This window comes from Sodiomyces alkalinus (genome assembly GCF_003711515.1).
Source record: "Sodiomyces alkalinus F11 unplaced genomic scaffold SODALscaffold_3, whole genome shotgun sequence".
NCBI lineage: Eukaryota > Fungi > Ascomycota > Sordariomycetes > Glomerellales > Plectosphaerellaceae > Sodiomyces > Sodiomyces alkalinus.
In genome coordinates this window covers 1,366,345-1,390,284 of record NW_021167081.1, presented here as the reverse complement: position 1 = coordinate 1,390,284, position 23,940 = coordinate 1,366,345, and the positions used below count along the sequence as shown (strand labels likewise).

At 52.5% G+C, this 23,940-nt stretch overlaps 6 protein-coding genes across 6 annotated transcripts; 4 read left to right on the top strand and 2 right to left on the bottom strand.

Moving 5' to 3' along the window:
- Nucleotides 1-2,917: 2,917 nt before the first annotated feature.
- SODALDRAFT_141018 (hypothetical protein) lies at nt 2,918-4,986 on the top strand. The gene is made up of 2 exons (XM_028606789.1): nt 2,918-3,277; nt 3,348-4,986. Exons 1-2 carry the CDS (start codon nt 3,185-3,187, stop codon nt 4,872-4,874), a joined length of 1,620 nt encoding a protein of 539 aa, XP_028467710.1. The 5' UTR covers nt 2,918-3,184; the 3' UTR covers nt 4,875-4,986.
- Nucleotides 4,987-6,147: 1,161 nt separating this feature from the next.
- SODALDRAFT_377809 (kinase-like protein) lies at nt 6,148-10,270 on the bottom strand (the record flags this gene model as incomplete). Its single annotated transcript, XM_028614934.1, has 13 exons — nt 6,148-6,204; nt 6,272-6,372; nt 6,407-6,934; nt 7,053-8,389; nt 8,510-8,574; nt 8,667-8,800; nt 8,902-9,168; nt 9,235-9,437; nt 9,530-9,575; nt 9,654-9,781; nt 9,897-9,970; nt 10,138-10,166; nt 10,252-10,270. The coding sequence occupies 13 exons, from the start codon at nt 10,268-10,270 to the stop codon at nt 6,148-6,150; spliced, it is 2,988 nt and encodes a 995-aa protein (XP_028467709.1).
- Nucleotides 10,271-11,489: 1,219 nt separating this feature from the next.
- On the bottom strand, nt 11,490-13,522 carry SODALDRAFT_323206 (hypothetical protein; the record flags this gene model as incomplete). The annotated part of the gene is made up of 2 exons (XM_028609790.1): nt 11,490-13,140; nt 13,299-13,522. 2 exons carry the CDS (start codon nt 13,520-13,522, stop codon nt 11,490-11,492), a joined length of 1,875 nt encoding a protein of 624 aa, XP_028467708.1.
- A 1,012-nt stretch (nt 13,523-14,534) lies between these two features.
- On the top strand, nt 14,535-15,265 carry SODALDRAFT_377807 (hypothetical protein; the record flags this gene model as incomplete). Its single annotated transcript, XM_028614933.1, has 2 exons — nt 14,535-14,716; nt 14,861-15,265. 2 exons carry the CDS (start codon nt 14,535-14,537, stop codon nt 15,243-15,245), a joined length of 567 nt encoding a protein of 188 aa, XP_028467707.1. The 3' UTR covers nt 15,246-15,265.
- Nucleotides 15,266-16,588: 1,323 nt separating this feature from the next.
- SODALDRAFT_332040 (hypothetical protein) lies at nt 16,589-17,518 on the top strand. Its single transcript, XM_028611602.1, has 3 exons — nt 16,589-16,694; nt 16,799-17,019; nt 17,119-17,518. The coding sequence occupies exons 2-3, from the start codon at nt 16,838-16,840 to the stop codon at nt 17,120-17,122; spliced, it is 186 nt and encodes a 61-aa protein (XP_028467706.1). The 5' UTR covers nt 16,589-16,694; nt 16,799-16,837; the 3' UTR covers nt 17,123-17,518.
- Nucleotides 17,519-21,822: 4,304 nt separating this feature from the next.
- On the top strand, nt 21,823-23,764 carry SODALDRAFT_323203 (eukaryotic and archaeal DNA primase; the record flags this gene model as incomplete). Its single annotated transcript, XM_028609789.1, has 4 exons — nt 21,823-22,012; nt 22,122-22,663; nt 22,788-23,395; nt 23,590-23,764. The coding sequence occupies 4 exons, from the start codon at nt 21,823-21,825 to the stop codon at nt 23,762-23,764; spliced, it is 1,515 nt and encodes a 504-aa protein (XP_028467705.1).
- Between the last annotated feature and the right edge of the window lie 176 nt (nt 23,765-23,940).

Sequence of the window (23,940 nt, the reverse complement as noted above, 5' to 3'; positions counted from 1 at the left end):
CCTTATTAATATCTATCGTTTAGGCGTTATAAACCGGCCTTATAACTATCGCACGTTAAATAGGCACTTTAAATACTTAACTTAGTAGAGCAGAAATCTTATATATATGTATTATATTAAGGTATATCTAGGAGAGTCTCTTATACCCTTAATTTAGGTGGTGAAGACTCTGTTATGGGTACTAAGTTATTTGGATCCTATCCGGTCTTTTCCGGTATCCGCCCCTATTATATTCGAAGCCCTTAGTTATAGCGTGGATCCCCCCTGGATCCCCTATAGACCACGTCGTGGTCCGTGTGCCTATGCGACACGTTACCCTTATCGCTACTCTTACCGGCGCTTCTCTATCCCTTCTTTAATAGGGTTTCTCGTAGACTTTTCTACTTTTATTACTATAGCTCTTTCCGGATTCGTTTAATATAATTATCGCTTATCTACACGGATAGCTACTACTTATATTTACCTATAAGAGTATACTCTACTCTATTATAAAGCTCCGGCTTCCACGAATAAGTCCTATTATAGGGGTATTTATACCCCTTACCCTTACCTTTCTTCCCTTTTCTACTACTATCATCGTCTTTGTCGGAGCGGTTACCTAGGGTAGCGTAAACGCTATACCTAATTCTATTAAGGCTAGGTACGCTTATAATCGCGTTAAATTCGTGGCCGTATATTAGAATATCGTTAATTACTTCGTCCTTATTCTTCTTACGGATTAATTCGTGGAACTTAGCCTTTACTTAAGCCGGGGTAAAACGCTGCCTTATTATAACGAGGAAGTTACGGATAGCTATAGAACTCTTGACGTCGTTAACTTTATATTAATAATAGCGCCGGATAAGAGTATTCTACTCCGTATACCACGCTACCACCTTTATATTAGCTCTTCGGGTATCCTAAAGGTGCTTATCGTAGGCTCGACGAACCTCCTTAGCTAAACATAGTACGCTAGGAGCGAAGTATTTCTTTAATTCCTTTATTATTTAGCGTATCGTGAACTAACGGTTTTATTTCCCCTTTTTATAACTAGGGTACTTCTTAATAGCTTCCTTAACGGCTTATTAGTAGGTAGAGGTCTTAATAGTCGCTTTAAGTATATAATTAGCTTTATTAAGTGCCTTAATCGATCGGGCGAGCTTTTAATTACGTGCCGTAACCTTATAGCCTTCTAGCTTAGCGAGCTCGATTAGTTCTAACGTGGTAGGAGAGGTCGGCACCCCGTTAATAACCTAGGTATATTTTTCGCGTAGCTAGTCGATAGATATAGGTATAACGTACTCGGGTCGGTTATCTAGCTACTCCGGCCTATTAGGGTCGAGTAAGGCCTAGACCTTTATACCCTATATATATAACTTAATATAGAAGATCCAATCGGCCTATTACCTAGTAGACTCTAGCCGCGGGATACCGAGCGCTTCGGCGGTAACTTTAAGCTTCGTGGATATAGTTTATAGTAGAGGTTTAGCGAATAAGGGCTTTTCTAAGCGAGAGAGTAAGGTAAATACTCCTTAATTAACTACAGAAATACATGTAACGGGTAGAAATAATATATAGGTAATAGATTAGCTAAAAGTTATTAGTAATAAATACTACCACCTAGGCTTATAACTATTAGATTAATGGGCGTGTGATCCAGCCGGAGCAGAGATTTAATAGATATATAATTATATTCGTTATATAAAGGAAAGAAGAATAGGAAGGTATGGGTGTTCTAAATATATCTACCCCTTTTCTACGCGAGGAATATAGGGCTAATCCAGCTAATAGAAACACAGAAAACAGGCTTACATATTTTCAGTGCGACAGTTATAGCACAGAGTCCGATAACTAGTCAGTCTATCGACAGTCTTATATTAGAACATTATGTTAAAAGAAATTTCTCTGCACTGGCTCTGCTTAGATCAGATTATTATTTCTTACCTAGTAGCCTAGATATAGTGGAACCCTTTGTCTTTACTACAGATACAGTCTTTCTCAGACGCTTTAACTATAACAGGGCTGAGTTATGTGTTAGACAGGACTCTGGCTTTTTCACAGCGTTCTAGGCTGTTAATGTAACAGTGGCATGGCCAAGGGTGGAGGGGATTTCATCGTGATTGGATCAGATGATCTGGTCCGAAGACGGGGTCGGTCGGACTGACTAAGTACATCGAATCCATACCCGGTACAGTATACCTCTTTTAGGGTTATGAATACACCTACTAAAGGTAATGATGAAGTAGTGCATAGTACTTACTTACTAACAGCTCACAATACGTCCTCAGTAGATACTCGAGAAAATAAAAGGAAAAAGACCCTTGTCCACATGCGGTACTAGTGGGCCAAGATATGACAAGCTGGCCAATGGAAACGCCCGACGAGGTTGGAGAGTCGAGCAGACTCTCCTTAGCCTTTTGGCTCTCTCCTCCGTCTCCTGGGCCATCGCCTCGCCATCACTACTCTAACTCCTATTATCAGCACTCTATGCTGGATAGTGGTCGTTTCATCACAACAGCCAGCTCGGCCAATTTTGCAATTCTTCCAACGGCCAAGGCATACAGCTTCACTCGACGGATTTACCTCACCTCTCACACTCCTTGACTGAATTATTCCTTCTTTCTGCCTTGACCAGCTTTCTTCCCTCTGTACAGCCCTTCTCTGCATCATTCATCCCCGACCCCTTGGCCACATTTGAATGCTTTGCTCTCCTCCCCCTTTTCTCCTACCGGCTAGATGCGAGCGATTCGGACCCTTACATGAGGTCTGCTAACAATTATATCCTCTTCTGAGACAAAGTCTTTTTCTATTGGCGAGCACCAGCTTGTTTTCACCGAAAAACCCACCAGGACAAAACACAATCGCCCTCTGCGTTTGGTGGTGCTTTGCCTCCCACTCTCACGGGCTTCTGCCACATTCTCGACCTCATCCTCTCCGCGTTGTTGCCGATCGGTCAACGCTTTCCTCCTTGATATTTTTTCGAACGCTACCCATCAGACCAGCCCGGACTTCCCCCTCCTTCGGGTCGTATCATACCATATTTTCTCTTGCCTTTACCAGCAGGTAACCCCCCTCTCCCCAAGCCTGCCTTTTCTTGAAGAAGTCTTGAATTTTGGCGGTCTCGACCGACCGGCACACGCGTCGTGGTTCGGGGTGCTCGGTCGTCGCCTCTCAAAAAGTCAATTAGTTTTCTTAATTGGCCAGCATGGCGACCATGTCCGCTGCCCCGACTTCCACAGCCACCATACCTTCTTCGACCTTGATCAGTCATGATGCGCTCGACGGGTGGGAGCCTTCGGTGAGATGAGACCTTGCTTTGCTTTTCCCTTCTTCTCCAGCGTGGGCCACTAACCGCATAATCCCACCAGGGCCCTTCCGGAGACAAGCCGTCGCTGCACAACGATGAGAACGCCACCAAACAACGCACAAACGGAAACCTGCCGAATCCTTACGACTATGGCTTCGACCCTTTGCCTCCCTCTAAGAAGAAGTCTTCGAGTGAACACATTCCCTCCGTGAAAGGGGCGCGTTCATGGGATAGGAGCAATAGATCGTCCGACGCCTCGGCCAAGCCCTTCCTGCACGATGATATATCCTCGAGACGAGCCGGCACAGGTGATAAACGCACCACATCAGGCGCGGTGCCGGAGATTGGAGAAGAGGAGGACTCAAAATGGATCCATCGCGACAAGCTGGCCAAGATTGAGAGCCGAGAACTGCAGGCTGCTGGCATCGTAGTTCCTCGATCCCGCGCCAGCAGCAGGCCCCGCAAGGGTCACAGTCGCGAGCGTCCCACTGGTCCGAAACGAGCACATTCTGCTTCTGCTTCGGCCGAGGGCTCGGAGTCTCAAGATGGCAATTTTCCGTCCTCGCGCCACAGAAAGAATTCAACCGTCACTGAGAATCACATCACCGACACCCAGTACCCGAGCTGGGATTTGCGCCGGCCCGAAGAAATCGAGGCGGAGCGCGAAGGGTATTGGATCTCCAGTGAAACCCTGAACGGAGGCTCCAAGATTCCCGTGGCCAAGGCGAGCCCTGTTCCGATTCCCGAAGTCTTTCTCGACCGATCGTCTCCCGCCAGCCGGACACAGAGCGACGCCGCAGGCGAGCATGATTCGATTAGTTATCCCAAAACAAGGTCGAGGAGTGGCAGTGCCAACGCTCTCAACAACCCCGCTCACAACTCTAGACGGTCTGCTACGGACGTTTCGCCCAAGAAAGGCACGGCAACGGGATCACGTAAAACCTCGGCCCCGGTGTCCAAGGCAAACGGTTCGGCCAACGGCCGGCCTAAGACCCGAAGCGGGTCCAACAACAGCAGCAACGGCACGACACGCCCGTCGACGAGGTCGGGCGAGCTAGGCCCCACCATCAGCAACGGCAGCAACAACAACAAGCAACCCGAAGGAGATCCTCCCTGGATGGTCGGGTCCTATAAGCCCGACCCGCGTCTACCGCCCGACCAGCAGCTTCTTCCGACCGTCGCGAAGCGCCTGCAGCAGGAGAAATGGGAGAAAGAGGGCAAATTCGGCAACATCTACGACAAGGAATTCCGACCCTTGACGGACGATGGCCTTCTCAGGCCTCCCGAACCTGCCGCCTCCGGCGCGTCGCAGGACGAGGAGAAGCAGGGGCAGCCGGACGAGTGGCCGCTGAAACCGGAGCAGAAGAGCTCTTCGGCGATAAAACAGGGCACCTCGTACTCGACCATACCCAGAATCTCCGAGAAGCCACCGGGGAGTCCGCTACCGAGTCCTCTGGCGAGCTCACGTCCTCCGACCGCTCAGCCACAACAAGCGTCTGGTCAACAAACCGTCACGAGGGTCCCTGAACCGCCAGGTGAGGACGCGGGCAAAAAGAAGGACGGCTGCGGATGCTGCATCATCATGTGACCTAGTCTGCATCGACCATTGCTTGCTTTTCCCTGTTAATTTTTCTCCTCCCCCATCCCCATACTTTCTGCCTAGCAGAGTCCCAAGTCGCTGGCCGATTACGACGTTATGACCTGTCCTGCGTCATTTTGTTTCTTCCCTCGATTCGCAAAACCCGTCTTTAATTGGTTGATCCCCGCGTGTTCTTAACATTTAAGAGTTTCGGCGTTGGAACCGGGCTTTTTCACAACCGCAAGCCTCGCATGGCAAAGTTATGTTTTCCTTTGTGCCTTTGCTCGTGGTTTCCATGGCATTGCGTATTTCCCACTCTTTTCTTCTTTTCTCTCACCATACCCCCCGGTCCCCCAAAACCGAACGTGTCTCCCCTCTCGAGATCCTGGAGCCACTGGTCGGAAAACTCGAGTATAGATGCCCCATCAGCAGCAGATGAGACTTCTTGTCTTAAGTCTCTGGTACTTATTACATTATTACACAGGGCCTGTGGTGTTGCGGTTTTTCTTCTTTTTTTTTTTCTTCTGCTGAAGGAGTTCTGAAAGGTCATGGCGTCTTTCTCCGTGGAACAAGCGTTATTGCGTGTTTGTTGCGAGACTTTTCTTTGTTCGGAAGCCTCGTTTTTGGATTTAATTTATCCTGATTTGGGGCACGTCGCTCTTTTGTTTTCGTGTTTTTTTTCTTCTTCTTTTCTTTGTTTTTGTTTGTCCGTAAACATTTCAGGATAGGCGAAGCGGAGTAGAGGCTTCCGAACGAGAGGTAGGAGAAGCGAGGAGCCATTTTTGGTGGAAGGGAGTTGCGGGTTTGCGCTAGGAGAAAGGGAAAAAAAGGGGGTTGAGGTACTTACGGGGCGAGGTTGGCTTGGTGGCTTTGACTGAGACCGGCCTGTTGTAGGCGTCTGCTTAGTCTTGATACCCATACTTAACATATATCATTCCTTGTTGTCAAGGGTTCAGACACCCTAGGTGTGTTTTAAAGCTGAGGGTCTTACCGGGTAGGTCACGATATATCCATCGCGACCGACACGCTCAGACATCCCATTATAAGTAAGGTAGATAGAAGGGTGAGTAAAGAACTCAAAAAGTAAGGCTATATTGCTGCATCATGGTTCGAAATGACCGATTGGTATCCTGATACAGACAGAAGAAAAAACTGCGACTCATAACCCGCCACTGCTCATTGCTCTCCGCTTCCCAAAATAAAGCACTATCGCTGGTTTCGTCTCTGTTTATTTCTTCTCTTTCTTTCTCGTCGTCTCCTCTTTCCGTTCTGCCTGTTCAGATCAAAATATCCTCCACGGGACATGGGACATGCCGATTCTCGTTGCATGACCCTTGCTCTAAGGTTTGTGTTTGCTTCGATCCCACCATATCCTCCGTCTTCGGTCCACTGTATCTATATCGTACTTCTTCTTTCTGCTGTGTGCGACGAGAAGACCTCGTCAACAATCTTGGCGCGGGAATTTGAAATTCTTGCCTCTTCTTGCCTCTGTCGAGCTTGCTTCTGCCTCGCATTTTCCGAGTTTCATTGGACCTCCTCACCCTCGTCCTCTTCGCGAAATTGGATACCGCCTTCGACTTGAATGGCGCCTGCAACCCATTCGTTGGCGGCGACCTTGTCCAACGTCCACCTCGTCCTTGCTCGCATCAGGAGCCCCTCTGTAATTTCCATGGCGCCGAGCATGTCTTTCTCCTTGAACTTGGCGATGCTGCCTTCGTGGTTGCCGTCATCGCCAGCATACTGGATCCACCGCCACTCGGCGCGCGCAATCCGATGGCTCGTACGGCTGCGCATGCGGTGACCGTCGTTGCCGGTTCCGGGATAAGGGTCAAAGGGAAGGCGGGATTCGAGTAGGGCGTAGAGCAAGACTCCCAACGACCAAGCGTCCGTCGCACGGCCATCGTAAGGTAAACCCATGATGACCTCCGGAGCTGCATAATCCTCTGAGCCGCAGCGGGTTTCGAGCTTCTCGTCGTCGGCTATACGCCGGGATAGACCGAGGTCCGTGAGAGTGACTACCGAGTATGGGTAGGTGGTCCAGTCGACCGTCGGATCGGCCAGTTCGGGTGCTGTGAGATTTACAAGCACATCTGGATGGGATTGTTTGTCAGCTTCCATGACGGCACGACAGTATGAACGACCGGCGGAGCGAAAGGAGTGAAGGGGAATCCGCCTGTAACGACTTACTCTCGAGTTTGATGTCCCGATGACAGATTTTGCGGTCGTGCAAATATCGGACCGCGCCCACCAGCTCGGAAAACATCCTCCTCAGCAAGGCCGGCTGGAGAACATCGCGGTGGGCCGTGGCCACATCAAACAAGTCCCCACCCGCGCAATGACTGAGAACGAGTATAGCCCTAGACGGCTCAATGTTCCAGGCTTTTAGGTGGACGAGAGATGGGTGATGTATGCTTTGCATAATCTCCAACTCGCGCTTGAGGCTCATCTCGATGCGCTCTTCGCTTGCACCGCCTTTCGGGCCGTGCTCGCATACCTTAATAGCGACTAGACACTTCCGGCGCGGCGAAGGCTTGTCGGAGGTAGGCGTTACGATGCCAGGCTGGCCGGCGATCGGCTGGTCGTCGTCTTCCTCGCCATTCGCCTGGCTCGTGGCCAGCATGACCCGGCTAAAAGTTCCCTGGCCGAGGAGTTTGATGGCTCGCCATCTCCTCCTCTTTCCGCCGTCTCTGTGGCAAGCTTCAAAATACTCGGCCTGCACCTTGGGCTTGCTCTCGGTGGCGGACGGATCGGTTGCATCTTTGGACGACTCGCTCGGAGGCGGAGTTGGGGGCGGTGCGACTGTCGGGGTTAATCCACGCGATTCGGCGAGGTTGGCCTCACGACGAAGATGCGGCTCGCGCAAGCCCGTAGACTCTTCCGGCTTCACGCGGGGTCCTGAGACGGTGCTTTGCCTTCTCGGAATCGACATAGGGTCCGGAACATACTCGCTGACGCTGCGGTTGCGCCCGTGACGCTCGACGGAACCGGATCCTTCTAGTCCCTCGGGTGTCTTAGCCGACCCCTCCGCTCCCTCCAGGCTGGCGTAGGTTTTGCGCTTGGGCGCATTGAGAAGAGCGGCGCCTGACGATTCGCTAGAGGTCGAGACAATGGCCGCATCGGAGGCCGCGTTCGGCATCGGATCACGGGAGGACGACCGATTGGCAAATCGCTTCCAAGGCCCGGGGGAATCTCCGGAGAGGAGGGGTGACGGCAGAGGGGTGACATCGCCCATGGCCGATATCACAGGGCTGGGCACTCGGGAGTTGATAGCAGATCCCGTGCCTAGGGCGGCAGCAATGGCTCTTTTAAAGCTAGGGGTTCGGGAGACGGGATGAAAGGCCGAGGAGAGGCTCCTGCCTAGGGAATCTGACCGAGGCGGGGAGGCGAGGTTGATGTCGGTTACGATCTGAAGAGGGCCGGGGGCGGTACGGGAGTGTTGGTCGGTACCCAGAGGCGGGGGTGTCATGGAATGTGAGTCGTCCAACTGGAACTGACAGTTTGAGGAAGAAGCTCGGTACTGGGCGCTTGTGACTGCATGTTGAAAATTTGAGTGGGACCTCGAGGATTTTAATACTGAAGGAGTTGAATTTCCATTTAAGGATCCATTGATTTCTTTGTTTTGATGTTTAGGAAAAGGCAAAGACGACGCTGAGCCGGTGGGCATGTTTGACAATGCGCCGGTAGTGACGTCGTGGTCCTTGTCGTCGTTCTACCTGCACCTGGGCAAGAGGGGAGGTGAGGCTTCTTGGGATGTCGAGTAGGGTGAGGTCAAAGGATCGGGCGTCGGGCAAAGGCCGCGACAATGGAGATGGTTATTCGAGGGCTTATGCGTCGGAGAGGAATTTGAAGGGTAGTCGAAGAGCAGTCGACAAACGACAAAGTGGGAGGGCCGGATGGCGCAGCAACTGCGCCAACGGGAGGAGGAGGAGCGTTGCCTAGAAGGCTTTCAGAATGACAAAGAGGGCGTCAGCTCATTAATTCGGTCGACTCGAGATGCAGCTATTGAGGCAAATAAAGAACACCAAGTTTGACTCACAGCTGCGCCTCGGGTGCTCGGTCAGGGTGGACAGAGCACCTCCTCGGAAGAGGGATTGGGTCAAGCCAGGCGGACAAGCGTGAAAAGCAGGAACCCGAGCCCAATGGATGCGATGCAAGGAAATCAGACGGGGAAGAGCCACCGGGTTAGAGGTAGTGGGTGACAGAGGGAGAAGTCGAGTCGTGTCGCCTTTGTGGAATTGGAAAACCTTGTCTAACTGGATATGACGAGAGCATGGGGAGAAGGAAAAGAAACAGTGCGACGGGTCTGAGATGTCGTTCACAGTGGCCCGTTAATTAGGTAGAAGTTGACTGCGACCTAGGCTGTGCAAACGCCGTTTTATGGTGGTATCGGCGGTGGGTTCAATTCGAGATTTGCAGTGAATTGGAACGCCGAAAAAGCCTGGGTTGTTTTTATCGCGGTGGGGTGTTCGGGGTTTGTGTTCAGGGTGGGACAAGTCCAATTCGCATATTCGTTGAATGAGGACGAAGGAGAAGAGGAAGGGAGGGTGGGGAGAAGAATTGCAGGTGGAGTAACTCGTATGGAGAATTACATACCTACCTAGGTAGGGAGATAGAAGAGAAGAAAAAAGCATACGTGGGTGGGAAATAAGTGGAAAATCCCACACCCGTGCTGTGAGTTGGAGGGCGGTTTAGACTTATGGTTTGGCGGGTCTCCAGTTGTAGCCTCAGTACGTATCCGTACTCCGTACTTTACGGCTACCGTAACCTTCATCTCATCCGGCCCCTTACAAGCGCTGGACGAACGAGAACACTCATGTGACCACTGTGGACTGGGCTTGGCCACAGGAAGGAAGGACTCATCCTTGGATGCTTCGCTTCGAGATGACAGATGACCCGAGACAGAAACGGAAACAGCACTAGTGTAGTAATCATTAGACAGTGGAATGTCAGCCAAGTCAAGTGACGGCGGTGACAGCCGGCTAAGGTACTAGGCGTGATTAGGTACATGTACCTAGGCGTAAAGTACTGTACTCTAAACGGGGAGAGGCAATCCTGGGGTGCGCTTTCCATTTGCAAGACACTTGGAACGTCTTTGATACAAGCCACTTTATGTACAGAACAGCCAGCCGGGAAAGTCTGTTGTAAGGTATGTGTTGAAGGACTCCGAAACAGACAAGGTAGGCACTACCTGACTACTACCTTACTACTGTAATACGGAGCATATTCCGAAGACTGCAGCCCTCCTTTTTGTTCTTTTCTTTCCTTCTTTCACCCTCTCAATCCTCGTGTCGTTGGCCTCGACTGCTCCACGGTGGCCAATCTCCTCCCATAATTGGACAACGGTGATTGGTGTGTATCAGTACGGATACGTAAGGTAGCACCTCACCATGGGTGTCGTTGAGCATATACAACGTAACATCGGTGACCGAAACTGTCTGCCCGATATAAAGGGACGCAAAGGGTTATACGGCCAGAACAGATCACAAGCTACGTAAATACGCAGAGGAATTGCATGCTTCTTGGTATCTAGGAGGCATCAGCAAACACACATACCTACCTTACGTAGGAGTGGTTTTTCGAGTTTCAGGATATCTACGGAGAGTTCAACTAGACCAAGGAACGCCGGACTATATATATTACACAGGGATTTATTTGGAGGGTGTACTGGTATGTACAAAGTAAATATCGAGACATCCGTCGACCTCGGGACTGAGGGTACACTTAGAAGCACTATATCATCAGTGTCATTTGTTCCTTCCCGACTCGGAGGTCGAGACTACCTTAGACTCCTCCGCTCTGTCATTCGCGAGTAAAGGGCAGCTACGTCTCGGACGCACCTGTTCTTTTCCTCCTAAGGTACTTAAGGCAGGTAACTGCCAGCAAATATCCTGGATACGGATACTCCTTCGCCGCCTTGGCCTGTCCTTTCCTGTCCTTCACTTTGGCGTGCCTCTGACATTATCAATTCCCCTCGCCTTCTCCCGCACACCACCTGAGGCTTTTGACGTCTGGACAAGACCTTGGACATAAACCCAGCCCTCGCTCGTCAGAGGTCACAAAATTTCAGCTCCCAGAAATCGACACCGACGAATTGAGCATCTTTGCTTTGCCGTTCCCTCCTTTCTTTCATGTTCATGATATTGTCTTGTGGATAGACACACAATGATGGTCCTCGCTGCAAGCCGGGGCGCAGCGTTCTCTTAACTTCGTATAAGAACATGAGGCAGGCTTGGATTGGCACGTAGACGTAACGTCGCGCCGCGCTCGACCGGACCGAACTTTGAGAGATGGCCCTGAATTTCGCGATGGATGCCTTAAATCGTCCGCTCATCACCGTCGAGAAACGTCGAATCGAAAGTCTGTTATCCATGATCACAAGGTCTTTCTGTTTTCTCGCTATACTGTGGTGTCTTTGGCTGTTGGCGACTTGTTCAGACGGCATCTCAGTTTGCTCTCCGTTACGCTTGGCGGCTGGCCTGTACTTCCTCTCATCAAGAGGCTTGCTTTCGATGGCCACGGCAACCAAGGTGTCGGGAAGCCGGTGAGTAGATCAGTTACTTGGTCGATTTCTCACAGTGAGTGTTCGGCGAGCTTCACGATGCTTTGCCGCTGAACTGAAAACCCTTACGGTATCCCCAAGTCCGGAGAATAATAGTAACCCGCCTCCGTCCCAGCCACGCTGGAATCCGGTCGGGGTGAGAATTCAGCTCCCATGGCGGATGGCGACGCCGACGGATGTGGCGCCTCCGGCCAATCTATTGCGACCGCCGGGTGAACAGGAACAAAAGTGGCCTTGCCACTATTATACGCGCACGCTGTGGTGGCACGGGGCCAACTCGACATCGAACCCTCGTCGTCGTCGCGGCACGTCCACAGCCACTCAGGCAACTCCCCCATGTCACTGGGCACCGAATCGCTTTCACCGTCGGCGTCTTCGTCGTCATCGCATCCTCGGGAAATGCAAGCCGACTTCTCCGCAAAAGCAGCAAGTCGATCCATTCGGTATTGGTGTACCCGCTCAGCTTTGTCAGGTCTCCCCGTCTCTGCAAGCAGCTTCTCCAGGTTTGCGAGGGCCGTCATGGACAGGCGCTCGTCGGCGTCAGACGTCAGCGCGAGCCTTGCCGCCGACTGGAACGATATGATGGCCGCAGACAAATTACCCATGCGATAATACTTGACCCCCAACTCCAGGTTGATGGCAGCTTCCTGCTCCTCCGTCATCTTATACGCGTTCATATAGCCTGTCAACACTTGCACCGCCTCGTCCAAGCGGCCCTGCCTTTCCTTGCAGGCTGCTAGGATCCCCGCGTGGGATAGCGCCATATCCCCCAGCCACGCATGCCGCTTCCCTGACGCCTCTGCTCGGGCGAGGTGCCTGCTCAGCGTCCCCTCGCAATCCTCGGGTCCATGTCGAGCAAACACGCAGTCGACGTAGTCACTGTAGAGCAGGTGGGTTAGGAAGTTCGCAGGGCCGGCCCGCTCCTCGATCTGGGGAAGCAAGAGCGAATACAGTCGCATCGACAACTCGTGATAATCGGAAAAACTGGTCGCGCTCAGTCGCCTCCAAATGTGCGCCAAAATGTGGTGCGGACCGAGCACGATGGGGACCAGCCCAGCCAGGTAATCGAGCACCAGCCGTAAAAGGTCATGCTTGTGATGCCGATCAAGGTACCAGAGGAGACACACCGTCCTTGCTACGAAGTCGGGACTCTCTGCTGCCACAATCTCCTTAAGCGACTCGAACGACGGGCCGAGAACGCTGTTGATATTGATCTTGTCCCCCCGCATCATGCACCTGTTTACCAGCGCAAAGCTGGCAATAATCCTTTCGAACAGGTCGTTGCTCCGGTTTCCTTGGTCGAATCGGCTGTTTGTGCAGTCCACATCGTACTCGCAGTGCCAGGCCCCCGACGAGAAGGAGCCATCAACATAGTCTCGGAAAAGGCCCAGCACGTTCTCCACGTTCTGCAGTTCGGTAGGTGGGCCGATGCCGGCATGGGGACTGGGCGACGGGGACGGCGTTCGGCAGGTGACCTCGCGTGTCGTCTGACTACTGGGCGCATGGCCAGCGCGGAGCTTAGCCATGAGGGACGGGTTTCGCTTGACGTAGCGCTTGATGTTCTCGAAGTCGACCGGCTGACCACGGATTCGAAATTCGGACGGCTTGTTCAGCGCATCTCGGTCTCGTTTGAGGATGAGGATGGCGAGCACCTCGTCGCCTTTCAGTTTCTTGTCGAGGCCCCACTTCCAAATCCTGGACTTGTACATCTTGACGCTATCAACGAGAATAAGAAAAGGCCACCCAAATCAAGCACACACACACACACACACACACACACACACACACACACACACACACACACACACACACACACACACACACACGTGGTAAAAGAGGGGAGGGGGGAGGGGAGGGGACTCTCAGCGACCTACGTTGCGACAAACTGATGCTCCCTCTCCATAATATCCATAACCTCTTTCAACGACTTCTTCTCTTCCTGGTACAGCCTCGTAATGATGGGCCGTTTGGCCTCCCAGATTTCCGTGGGTACTCGCTTTCGGGCCTTGGTTCGCGAGCCCAGGCTAGCTGTGTCATCGCCATCCGAGTCGGTGGTAGAAGCCTTTCTTTTGGAAGGCACGATCAAAGGAGCCTCCATGGCGGGGTGGGCTGGCCCGGGTTTTTCGATCGGTCGTGAGATACTGAATGTCGGTGAGATGAGTTGAACGTTGCTGGCTGCGCATCGATTGAAGAAGCTGGGTAATTGTCAAGCGAGAAAGCCTCTTCGAAACCTTCGATGATGAACGAACATTACGCTGTCGCTCCAGCCGTTTCGAGACAGCAAGGTCGCTTGGTGGAGGAGCAGGGGGACGGGGGTAATTATATGAACACCTTCGGACATGGCAAGGAACAGGGGGGTGTTCCAGGGGATGAACACGCAGAGTACAGTATGTACGAATACTTCATACCTACACAGCACGGTAACTGCTAATGTACCATGGGGGACCTAGTGCACGGTAGGGCGCCCGGGGTCTTGTTCCCTAGCCCGGAGAACTTGCCCATCTAGGTAGTGCCAGCTAGTCTTAGTCGTGCCAATCAGGGGTAGTCACTGGGCCTTAGCGCCAAACTGTCCATGTCTTCATGATCGAAATGGAGGGGGTTCAACCAGGGATGTTCAACATGTCTCGCAGGAAACCCCCCACCCATGCACTCGTTCGTGATTGTTTCTCTGGGATCTCTCGGACCACCTTGGTGTACAATGTACGTTGTACAAGGTCCGGGGTCGGGACATTTTACCTGCCATTCTACGAAGTACTAGGCCACATGGATGGATTGCGATGGGAGCCTGCAAGTGACGCAGAGCAACATACACGTTGGTCCAGATGCGAACATGGCCTGACGAGGAAGAATGGGGTTGCCACGTCAGAACTCTTTCTTGGTGGTTAAGCGAGCTGCTGCTTGCGACCCAAGCGCGATTCGGTCATCGGGCACCTTATGTACTGCGGATGTCGCGAGTCGTACCATGCAGCCCAGCAAAGGCCCAGAGGAAGGAAGACGCCGCAGTCGTTTATTTCGTTCTGCACCAGCTTCAGCGTCAGCAGAAGCGCAATATGGGCCACCGTAACCCCCATTTAGCCGCCATATCCGCAAGATTGCTGCTGGCTGCATAAATGATTATTCCACTCACCCACACGGGTACGGGATTGCTTCATTTACGGGATATCTACTCCGTACCCCCATACGATCAGTCTCATTGTGCCGTCAAGGGAGCTGTGGCGGGCACTTCGCCTGCTTCTGCCAGCTATTCATTCGACTTGGCTTTTGCTGCCGTATTCACACGAGTACGGAGTAGGTAAGGCGCTGTGGCTTTCAGAATGACTAGAAACAGCAGTGTTTTTCCCGCCATGGTGAATGTAAAGAAGTCACGGCAAGTATCTTGGTGTTGTTTGCAGTCAACGCAAAATAAACTACCTAGCTGACAGGTCTGTACTGCGAGAACGGGCGGGCGGGCGTGCAGTATTTCGTACGAAGGAGAGCCTCATCTGCGCAGCAACCCACGAAGGCAATTCATGATTACTGGACGGCATCCAAAGGGGAATCCGCAAAAGCCTCGGCTGAGAGTTCAGGAAGTTGCAGTCTTCCGCCCCCCACCACTACGACCGTTCGTCCATCCCGGCTTCGGCGCCTGTGGCAAAGATCCTTTTCTCATTTCACGCCTTTTCGAATTTTTCCGTGTGCCTTGCATTGGTTCCCTACACATTAAGCCTCGGCAGCGTCAGTCAAGAAGAAAAGGATCGATCGTCGTCTTCCGTACCTCTTTTCGCCTCCTGATGGTCTTGTATCTCCGATTGACTGCGAAAACGCAACGGCAGATGTACTAGAGGCCGTGGTGCGCACGGATAAGTACTACCCTGGAATTCTTTGATGGGGGTCGCTTTACTCTCCTGGTCTAGCGAGTTGGAATGCCCGCTTGACATAGTGAGACTCGCGACCTTGCAATTGTGAGACTACAGGAGTCAATGATGTGAACAATACAATGCATGCAGGCATACATTCAAGATTTCATTGATTTAGCCCCAATACGTAGGTAGCTACCTACTGTAGCCTTAGGCGACCGACCATCGTCAACCCTACACACGGGGTCGGATAGTTATTCTGTCGAAGTCGGCGAAAAGTCCAAGACGATGCGACAGTCGACGAGAAGGGACGACGGTCCTGACCAGATTTCGGCCCCTCTGGCACGGTAGCCCCCCGCGCCCCAGGTCCCCTGTAATGGACAAACCCGCTGGGTCGCTAGCTGGTCATCCTCGGCTTGGAAGAATTGACGGGTGCGGAAAACGACGAATCAAGAAACCCGAATCTTTGCTCTATCCCTCTCTAGGACCATGCCTGGCAATTAGGCAGGGCGAACCAGCCCATGTTAAATACAATCACTAACTAATTACTCCGTATACCCCGTGGTGCTGACAGTTTGCGTATTCCGACAAACTGGCCAAGCTCTCTATCCTATCAAGCGCACACATGATATGTCACGATGGGACTTTTGTTCAGCCCACTTACTCAACTTGGCTATCTTGATCTGACTTCCCCTGGGCCCTGTCCTGCATCCTCCTGCTACTCCTCTCTCGTACCCGTCTCTTTCTCCGTATACAACTGTACTCCGCTCGTCTGTTGCCCGTCACTCACATCATAGAGAATCACAGGGAGCCAAGGACGCGCCAAATCTCCCGGAGAAAGCCCCCGAAAGTCCCTTACTTTTTGCTCATGCGAGTTCTCCAGCTATCACTCGTCGCTGATATCCAGCATGCCGGTTTTAGGCAGGTAGAGCGCCACATTACGGTTGGGACTTGCATCTTCTTTGGCTCGTCTTCCCTCGTCTACACCATCGGCCGTCTTTGCAAATTGGCCAAGGGCTGATCGGTTAGACCCAGTACAGGAGCCGATTTCCGCTTCTTGATATTGGGATCCTCTCGACAACGTAGTCCACTCTGAAAAGCCTTCGCCGCTATCTTGTCTTGAGCCACGAGCCGACAAAAGGGCGGGGCAATATCCCGAAGTTCTTTTCATCTTTTCTTCGTTCTTCCTCTGTCAGTCAAAGTCGACATCTCGGCACTCCAAGCACAAAGTGCCCTTCCTTATTCGGGGGCTGTTGTTGAAGGACTATATATCAGGTCCTTCCTCCGTGGTTCAAGACGATGTGGCAGCAGTCAGACAACCCGCTTCACTCACCTCCCCATCCCTCGAACCCTTCGACCGACCCAGTTGGGAGCTCTGTCTTTACAAAAGAGGAGGACGACGACGCCCTTCTGCGGAGATTGCAAGAAAACGCCGTAAGTGCTGTATTGGAGAACGTCGATGCCACCGCAGAAAGCAATGACAAAAGTCATAAGAACTTACCATGCGGTAATGAATGTTAACTGGCAGGTACTCGCAGACCGCCGCGCTTCTCGACGTTACACCGAACGCTACAGCCATGGATAAGAACGGCCAGCAAACGGGCACCGTGAAGGGAACCAGATCGGATAGCAAGGGAAACCAGCCAGACCCGTACGTGGGCATCTTCGACGGGCTCCTCCCCAGGATCGAGACCCGCGGGCAGAGCAAGCACCCCCCGAAGCGCGTCAGCAAAAGACAGGAACACGGCTCTCGTCAAAAGTCCGTTGGGCCAACCAACCCCCACAACCCCACCAGTCAAACCGACGAGAAGGCGCAGGAGTAGCACTGATACCGATACTGATACTGATACGGTGGCAGTTGAAGATGAGGCTGCACGGGCGGCGCCGAGCCCTCCCCAGCGAACCCGGGACGGACAAGCGACGACGAGGAGAGAGAAGAAGACACGGACCGCCAAGCACCAGCACCAAGGACCTACGACATGCGCTCCTCCGGATCCTCTTCTGCTCTTGCTGCGACGGCGATGGTTTGTCCCAGCATGCCGCGCCTGCCCCGTTCCCTCTCGAAAGCTAAGCGCGCGTATGTAACGCATCTCCTGCCGCACACATGCAGCAAAGCCCAACAGGTTTCCCGTTGTTGGAGACGGAGGGGATGGGATGCTGGTTTCTTATTGACCCGCCAGCGGCATTCCTGCCAGGATGGAGACAAACAATTCCGAGGGAATGACATGCAGCATCAAATGCAGTGGGAGAGGACAGAGAGAGGGTGGGTGGGCGGGCATGCTAGACGCCGGACCTGGTAGGTGCTTGGGTTGGCATAATGATGGAGATGTGACCAACGAGAGAGAGGAGGATTTAGGGAGTGGGGACAAAGGAAGTGTGGGATGGATACAACGTATTTTGTAGAGCCCCGGATTCCCCTGGGGTTGAAATTGGGTGGGTACCTTACCTAGTGGTGGAATGTTCCAGGCTGGGTTGGGGGCTTTAAAGGGCAGCTGGCGGCTTGGCCGATTGCGGTACAGCGGGGAAAGGGAGGAGACTGGAACAGTTATCCGTACAACGTACATAAGGGGGGTCATTTGTACTCCTATATTAATAATCCCCCCTTTGTACTCGAATACTTTCCTCTGCTTCGGTTCTGAATACGGGGTTCAGAGGCGACGGACAAAGTAATTAGTACGGATAACCAACCAAAAAAGATGGGTTTTAGTAGGAATCAAAAATTAATAGACACTCGTGTTAAAGAGTAGAGGGGAAAGGGGATTTGAATTATAAGAATGTCCCCAGTTAGTTCCTCAAGCTACATACCTTAAGGTAGTTACAGTACCAGGTATTCATCTTCTTGAATGTCCCCCACCATTTTCGACCTACACGCAACACCCTAATATCAGCGCAGATTCTCCAGAGTTGCACAGTGCCGGTTCAACCGACAAGCTTGTGGTGCCCGTGATGTCTAGTAGAGGCTGGGTTTCAGCCGTGTAGATCGAGCTTTCAGTTGCTGCTGCGAAGCAATTGATTGTCGGCGACCTTCGAGAAGACGGTGGGTAACAGAGCGGCGGCGTGTCCGAGAGATATTCTACTGTACACGCGTAGTAGAGGGGTCCATATACAAGCGTCGACATAATTTTGACCGCCGGAACACTCGAATTGTTTCAGTCTTCGTACCGCACGGAGTACGCACATATCCGTACTTCAGAGGGAGGGTGGGCGGTAGTCGTAATGACTTCTACGATCTAATCGCCCGAAGGAGGGGATTGTTCAGGAGTCGTTCAGTAATGCCGGAGCCATCCGTCTTTTCGAGCCAGACCGCAGGTGCAGATCGAAGTTCAGGCAGCAGGCGAGCAGGGGGTAAATCATGGCATGTCAGCAGGGGTGGCCGCTGTGGGACTACGCTAATGCAACCAGATAACATGAAATGTCGGCTGTAACCAGCCTGCCCAGCCGGCGAGTCCGACTGTTTGAGGAGCGAATATCAACTGCCCATTCCCCAAATGAAAAGCAACGCGATGACTTATTACGGATACATACATGTACATCGCAGGGGCTCAAAACGTCGCATACTGCCGCCTATTCTACACGTGTGTGTATGAACAGATTCCCCTGTTCCCTTTCCCGGCAAACTTGCTGTGAAATGAAAAGAATGAAAAGGGTCCTCTTCTCCGCCTCGGCCTTACTCGCTCCCGCCTCTTCCCCATGCACTCCTGATCAGAGGTAGGGCGGGCAATTGCGGGGTGGTGAAAAAGGGGCCCCAATCTGCCGCTTCGCGATCACATGTCGGGACTACAGGAGACGTAAGTACATGAGGCGGTATTGAGGGATGCTTGCGGCTGGTTGGTAGCTATACGACGCTTCTCGCGGAAAGATCAAGAACGAGGCCCATGTAGGTAGGTGGGTGTGGTAAGCTTGATGGGTTGGCTGAACGACGAGCCCCTTTGTTCCTCTCTGTCAACGAGCACATGACGTTGCGCATCGATGGAGGGAACGGGACGGCACGTCGGAAGAACACTAATTAATTACTGATATACCGGCCGAGACAGGCGTCTTTGACCGAGTTACCGTAGGAGGCCTCGCTTATTTGTCTACTGTCTCCTCACTGGTTACCTGGTTGCTGGGTAAGTGTACGATCCAGCGGCATTACATCACGGTCTGCATGGGAGATTTCTCACTCATCCAGCCTGGTACGGCAGGTGAAGCAGGCCGTCCGCACACAGTTCCTTCGGACGCAGGTGGGCGGCCTCAAGCCTAGGTTTCCAAGCCAGTCAGGTCCTTATACCCAACGATATAAAGGCAGATATATAGCAGCATCACGACAACGTCACTCCTCACCCCCAGAAAGCGATTCATACGAGACGTCTTCTAGCACATCACAATCTCCCCTGTACTGTGTACAGACTGCAGAGTTGATGCATATGTACCAATGCCAGTAAGGTCGATTTATTGCCGCACCGAGGACCAACGCCCTCTAGGTACGTCAAGGCAACGGAGTGTGGCTACTATTACTCTTGATTCGATAGCATCTCGCTTCTAAGCGCCTGGCGGCTTTCCCCGGAAGACGCCGACACGCGATCTGGGAACAGCAGAAACATCTCTTCTTGCACAGCCTTCTTTCGCCAGCCATGGTTCTAGATTGGTTAGTTCCAAGGACGCACACCATCTAATGTTCCGAACACCATACTACGCTCCTTCTGTGCCGCTGAGATGCATGGAGGTAGGCACCAATACCTTACGCTGTATGCATAAGTTACGGAGTATTAACTGTTTCGAAGCTGACCCCCTGCCCCCCACGGAACCCCCGAGCCCACACCAGGTCCATTTCGCGGCGCACCTCACTCCTAGTCGGGTGGGGTATTCACCGAGGGGGTCTACCTCCCATCTCGTAGATATGTAACTCGACCACGTTACTCCGTGCTCATGTACGTGTACTTTCCACTTCATGATCGCCGCGTCTGGCAAGTCCCGTTTCCCCGCTAAAAGAATCCCAACCATGAATAACCCCCCAGGTAAAGAACAGCAAGTTTTATCGTTTTGACAAGCAAAGATAGATGGAAGTGGGGGTCGCGGTGCAAACCAAGAGAAGCAGCAAGAACCGTCGGACGAGGAGCTCATTCATGGTACGGACTAATTACGAAATACGACCCTGCCCCCCAAAACAATGGTCGAGCTTCCTTCAGATGCCGAGAGGATTCAGGAGTTGGACAGGCAGGTATATCATTTGCCTGCCCATGGTCCGCGCCCCACATCACTCTCGAAAGGATCAAGACGAGGGTTGACGCGCAAGCAGTTCATTTCATGCGCACGTTCCTCACTAAGGTACGAAGTAGTTCGGACGAAGCAGGCAGGTCCATGGCCTATGCCGGCGCTTAGCTCGCTACGGAGCCGCACTCGGCTAACGTTCTAAGCCGTGATAGTATTGACTATCTGTATGTATCCGTAATAAAATCGTTAGCTTTTTCACCAGCGATTTAAGGCGGTGTGCCCGAGCCGTGTGTCTCGGACTTTCAGCCACATGAGGGCACGGCAGCATTTCGGAGCTCTCTTGAACCCGTTCCTGATGGCTATCGAGTAACGGATAGACACTACGAATCACTGGTACGAAGTACTTATATACTTACGATGCGGGTCAAGGCGCCTGGATAAGGTAGCAATGAGTTGCCAACAGTTACGAAGTACCTGCAAAAGCAGTCTCTAACATATACGAAGTCTGCACCGCTCTCCTCTCCTTCTCGCGCATTATCTTAGTAATACCGTACTCGGAACTCTCTCAAGAGGAACGTGCACGCTGTCTGTTCCCGACGCCCGTCCTGTTGGGATCGCACGGTGACACAAAACTGACTACATAAACAGGGACGGCAGATCGGTCTGCTTGGCGTCTGCTTGACCGACCTGACCGGGGGCAACGAGCTCAGCCCCTGGAGTCTTGACCAACCGAGGCTCGTGTTGCTCAACCCGCTGGTTTTGGCATCTTTGTGGCGTTTTCTCGACGTTATTAGCAAGCATCTCGTTATCCAGCATCTTGAGAATGCTGGTCCTCCGGGGGGTTCATGGTTTCATTGCTCGCGACGCTAATCCTCGCGTACCGTCATGGGCGGCTCGTTATGATTGAATAGACTGGGTGAAGCTCAACGAGTATGGCAACATCATGGAAGGAGCTTATCATCTAAAAGATATCCGTAATACACCTCGAGGGACCTGAACAATCTTCGAGAGCTTGGAGAAAGGAGATACCTAGGTACGAAGCATTAACCCATACTGTACCTTACGTAATTCATTACTTCGTACTCCGACTTCTCTTTAATAATATCCCGAGTTGATTGATTACATAATGCATGGGGTTTTCGCGTACCTTGCCCCGCAACGCGTGCCGTCGCGTCCCCGATCCATAGACGCCATCTTCAGCTTCGCGTTAAACAGACCACTGGGTAGATTGGTCTCTCATTTGCTCAGGTTGTTTGCGATTTGTGAACAACGGGAACTGGATTGACATTTCCAAACGGCCAGAGAGGACGACACTATAGCCATTCACCACCCGACTGCCTGCCATCTTCCCTCTCTCCAGTTGCCCGTCATGTTGCGACCAGACTACAACCGGATCGATCCTAAGAGGCGCAACGTGGTCGACCATCGCAAGAAGCAATTTTCCGAGGCTGCATACAAAGAGCAGAACTACCCCTATCGCCTTAATTTTTACCCAGATCCTCCTACCGCCGATATCACTCTTGAGCAGTTCGAGCAATGGGCTATTGACCGGCTACGAAGTACTGTTGAACCTTCACCATTTCCCCTAGTGTCACAACCCTCCTTGTCTTCGGGCACAAATATAACCTCGTCAAAGCTGACATATTTCCTCTCTGCCTCAACCCGCAGTCCTCGCTGAGCTGGAAGCATGCTCTTTCCGCAACAAGTCTCCCGCCGAAGTAGCCACACATATGAAACCACTCCTCGACAAGCATCTCCCTCTCGAATCCAACTCGTCCCAGTCCTCCCAACTCTTCGCGCAACGTCAGAAGGATCACTACAGCCATTTCATCCTCCGCCTCGCCTTTGCCTCCACCGAGGACCTCCGCCGCCGGTTCTCTCGCGTCGAGACCATGCTCTTCCGCCTGCGCTTCAACTCGGACGATCTCGCCGAGCGTAACGCCTTCGTATCCAGCCTCGACCTGGACTGGTGGGAGACCGTCTCCGAGGACGAAAAACGGGAGTTCGCCTCTCAGTTCGCGAGCATGAACTCCACACGAAAGGCTGCGGCCGAGGAGGAGACTTGGTTCAAGGTGGACTGGCAACGAGTCCCGGAGCTGGTCGAGCAAAGAAGGGTGTTTCTAAAGGGCGGCAAGGCGTTCGTGCCCAGCCGTGAGCAGGCCAGCATGGTTATCGGCGAGTTCAGTACTCGTCTCGAGAAGCAACTTGAGGTGCGTTCAACCGTTCCGTTCGCCCATTTCCCTCTCTCTCGTGGTAGATCGAAACCTTCGGAACGTTTTGGAACGCTCTTGGTCGGGGACGGCGACAGGGACTAACCTGCAAAATTCTGTGTAGCTCACCGCCCGTGCCCTTCCTCGCTTGGACGAGGACGAACGTCTGACGCCCATCCTCGACCACCTCTCCAAGAACTTCATCACTCCGGATGCGTCCTATCTCTCGGGGTCTGCTACCTCCGTCGGCGGTGATATGTCGGCCCGCAACGTCGACTCCCTGTCTCAGCATTTCCCTGCCTGCATGTCCCACCTTCACCGCTCTCTCCGCCGCGATGCTCATCTGAAGCACTACGGCCGCCTTCAGTACACCCTCTTCCTTAAGGGAATCGGCCTCAACTTGGAAGAATGCTTGATCTTTTGGCGCCAGGGCTTCCGCAACATCACGGACGACACTTTCAACAAGGAGTATCGCTACAATATTCGCCATTCTTACGGCGATGTTGGAGGCGACTCTAACCGTCGGGGCGGAGGCTATAGTCCCTTCAGCTGCCAGAAGATTCTCACAGAGCACCCGCCCGGTCCCGGGGAGGCCCACGGTTGTCCATACCGCCATTTTGACATGGATAATTTGAACACTCTAGTGCAAGCCTTGGGCGTGTCGGATAGGAATGTGCTACAAGGCGTGCGAGAGGACAAGGAAAGCCAAAAGTATCACATGGCTTGTAATCGGTATGTCACTGGCTCGACTTTTCTTTTTTTTTTCCTTTTTTTTTTCTCGCCGCGCTATCCTCGCGCCCGTGGAGTGCAACGATTTATTCATCCATCCCCTTCCCTCTTTTCCTCTTGCGTCCGTTGCCAAGGGGGAAAATCTACCAATGAGGGATCAATTTCCAATATCCTCCGATGCTAATCGTTTGAGCCAGGGTCTTCGAACACCTTCACAAACAGGAACTCAAGAAAGCCAAGGACGAAGGCATCTTCACCTCCGCACAGCTCGAGACCATCGTTCACCCCAACGAATATTTCAAGCGAAGTTTCTTGCTCAAGAACCTGGACAAGCCCAAAGACTCATCAGATGTCAAGGTGGAAGGCTCCTGATATACGTGAAGCACAGACTGTGGTTGCGTTTCTCCAGTTTATCCATTGGGTTTATTCGGATTCCACAGCTGAGGAGCACACCCAACGACGCGCAGTCCGCAGTCGGACGCGTTGCGGCAGTGTCCTCGTGTTACACTATGATGGTGGTGAGATACGAGTCCGCACCTATGACGAGT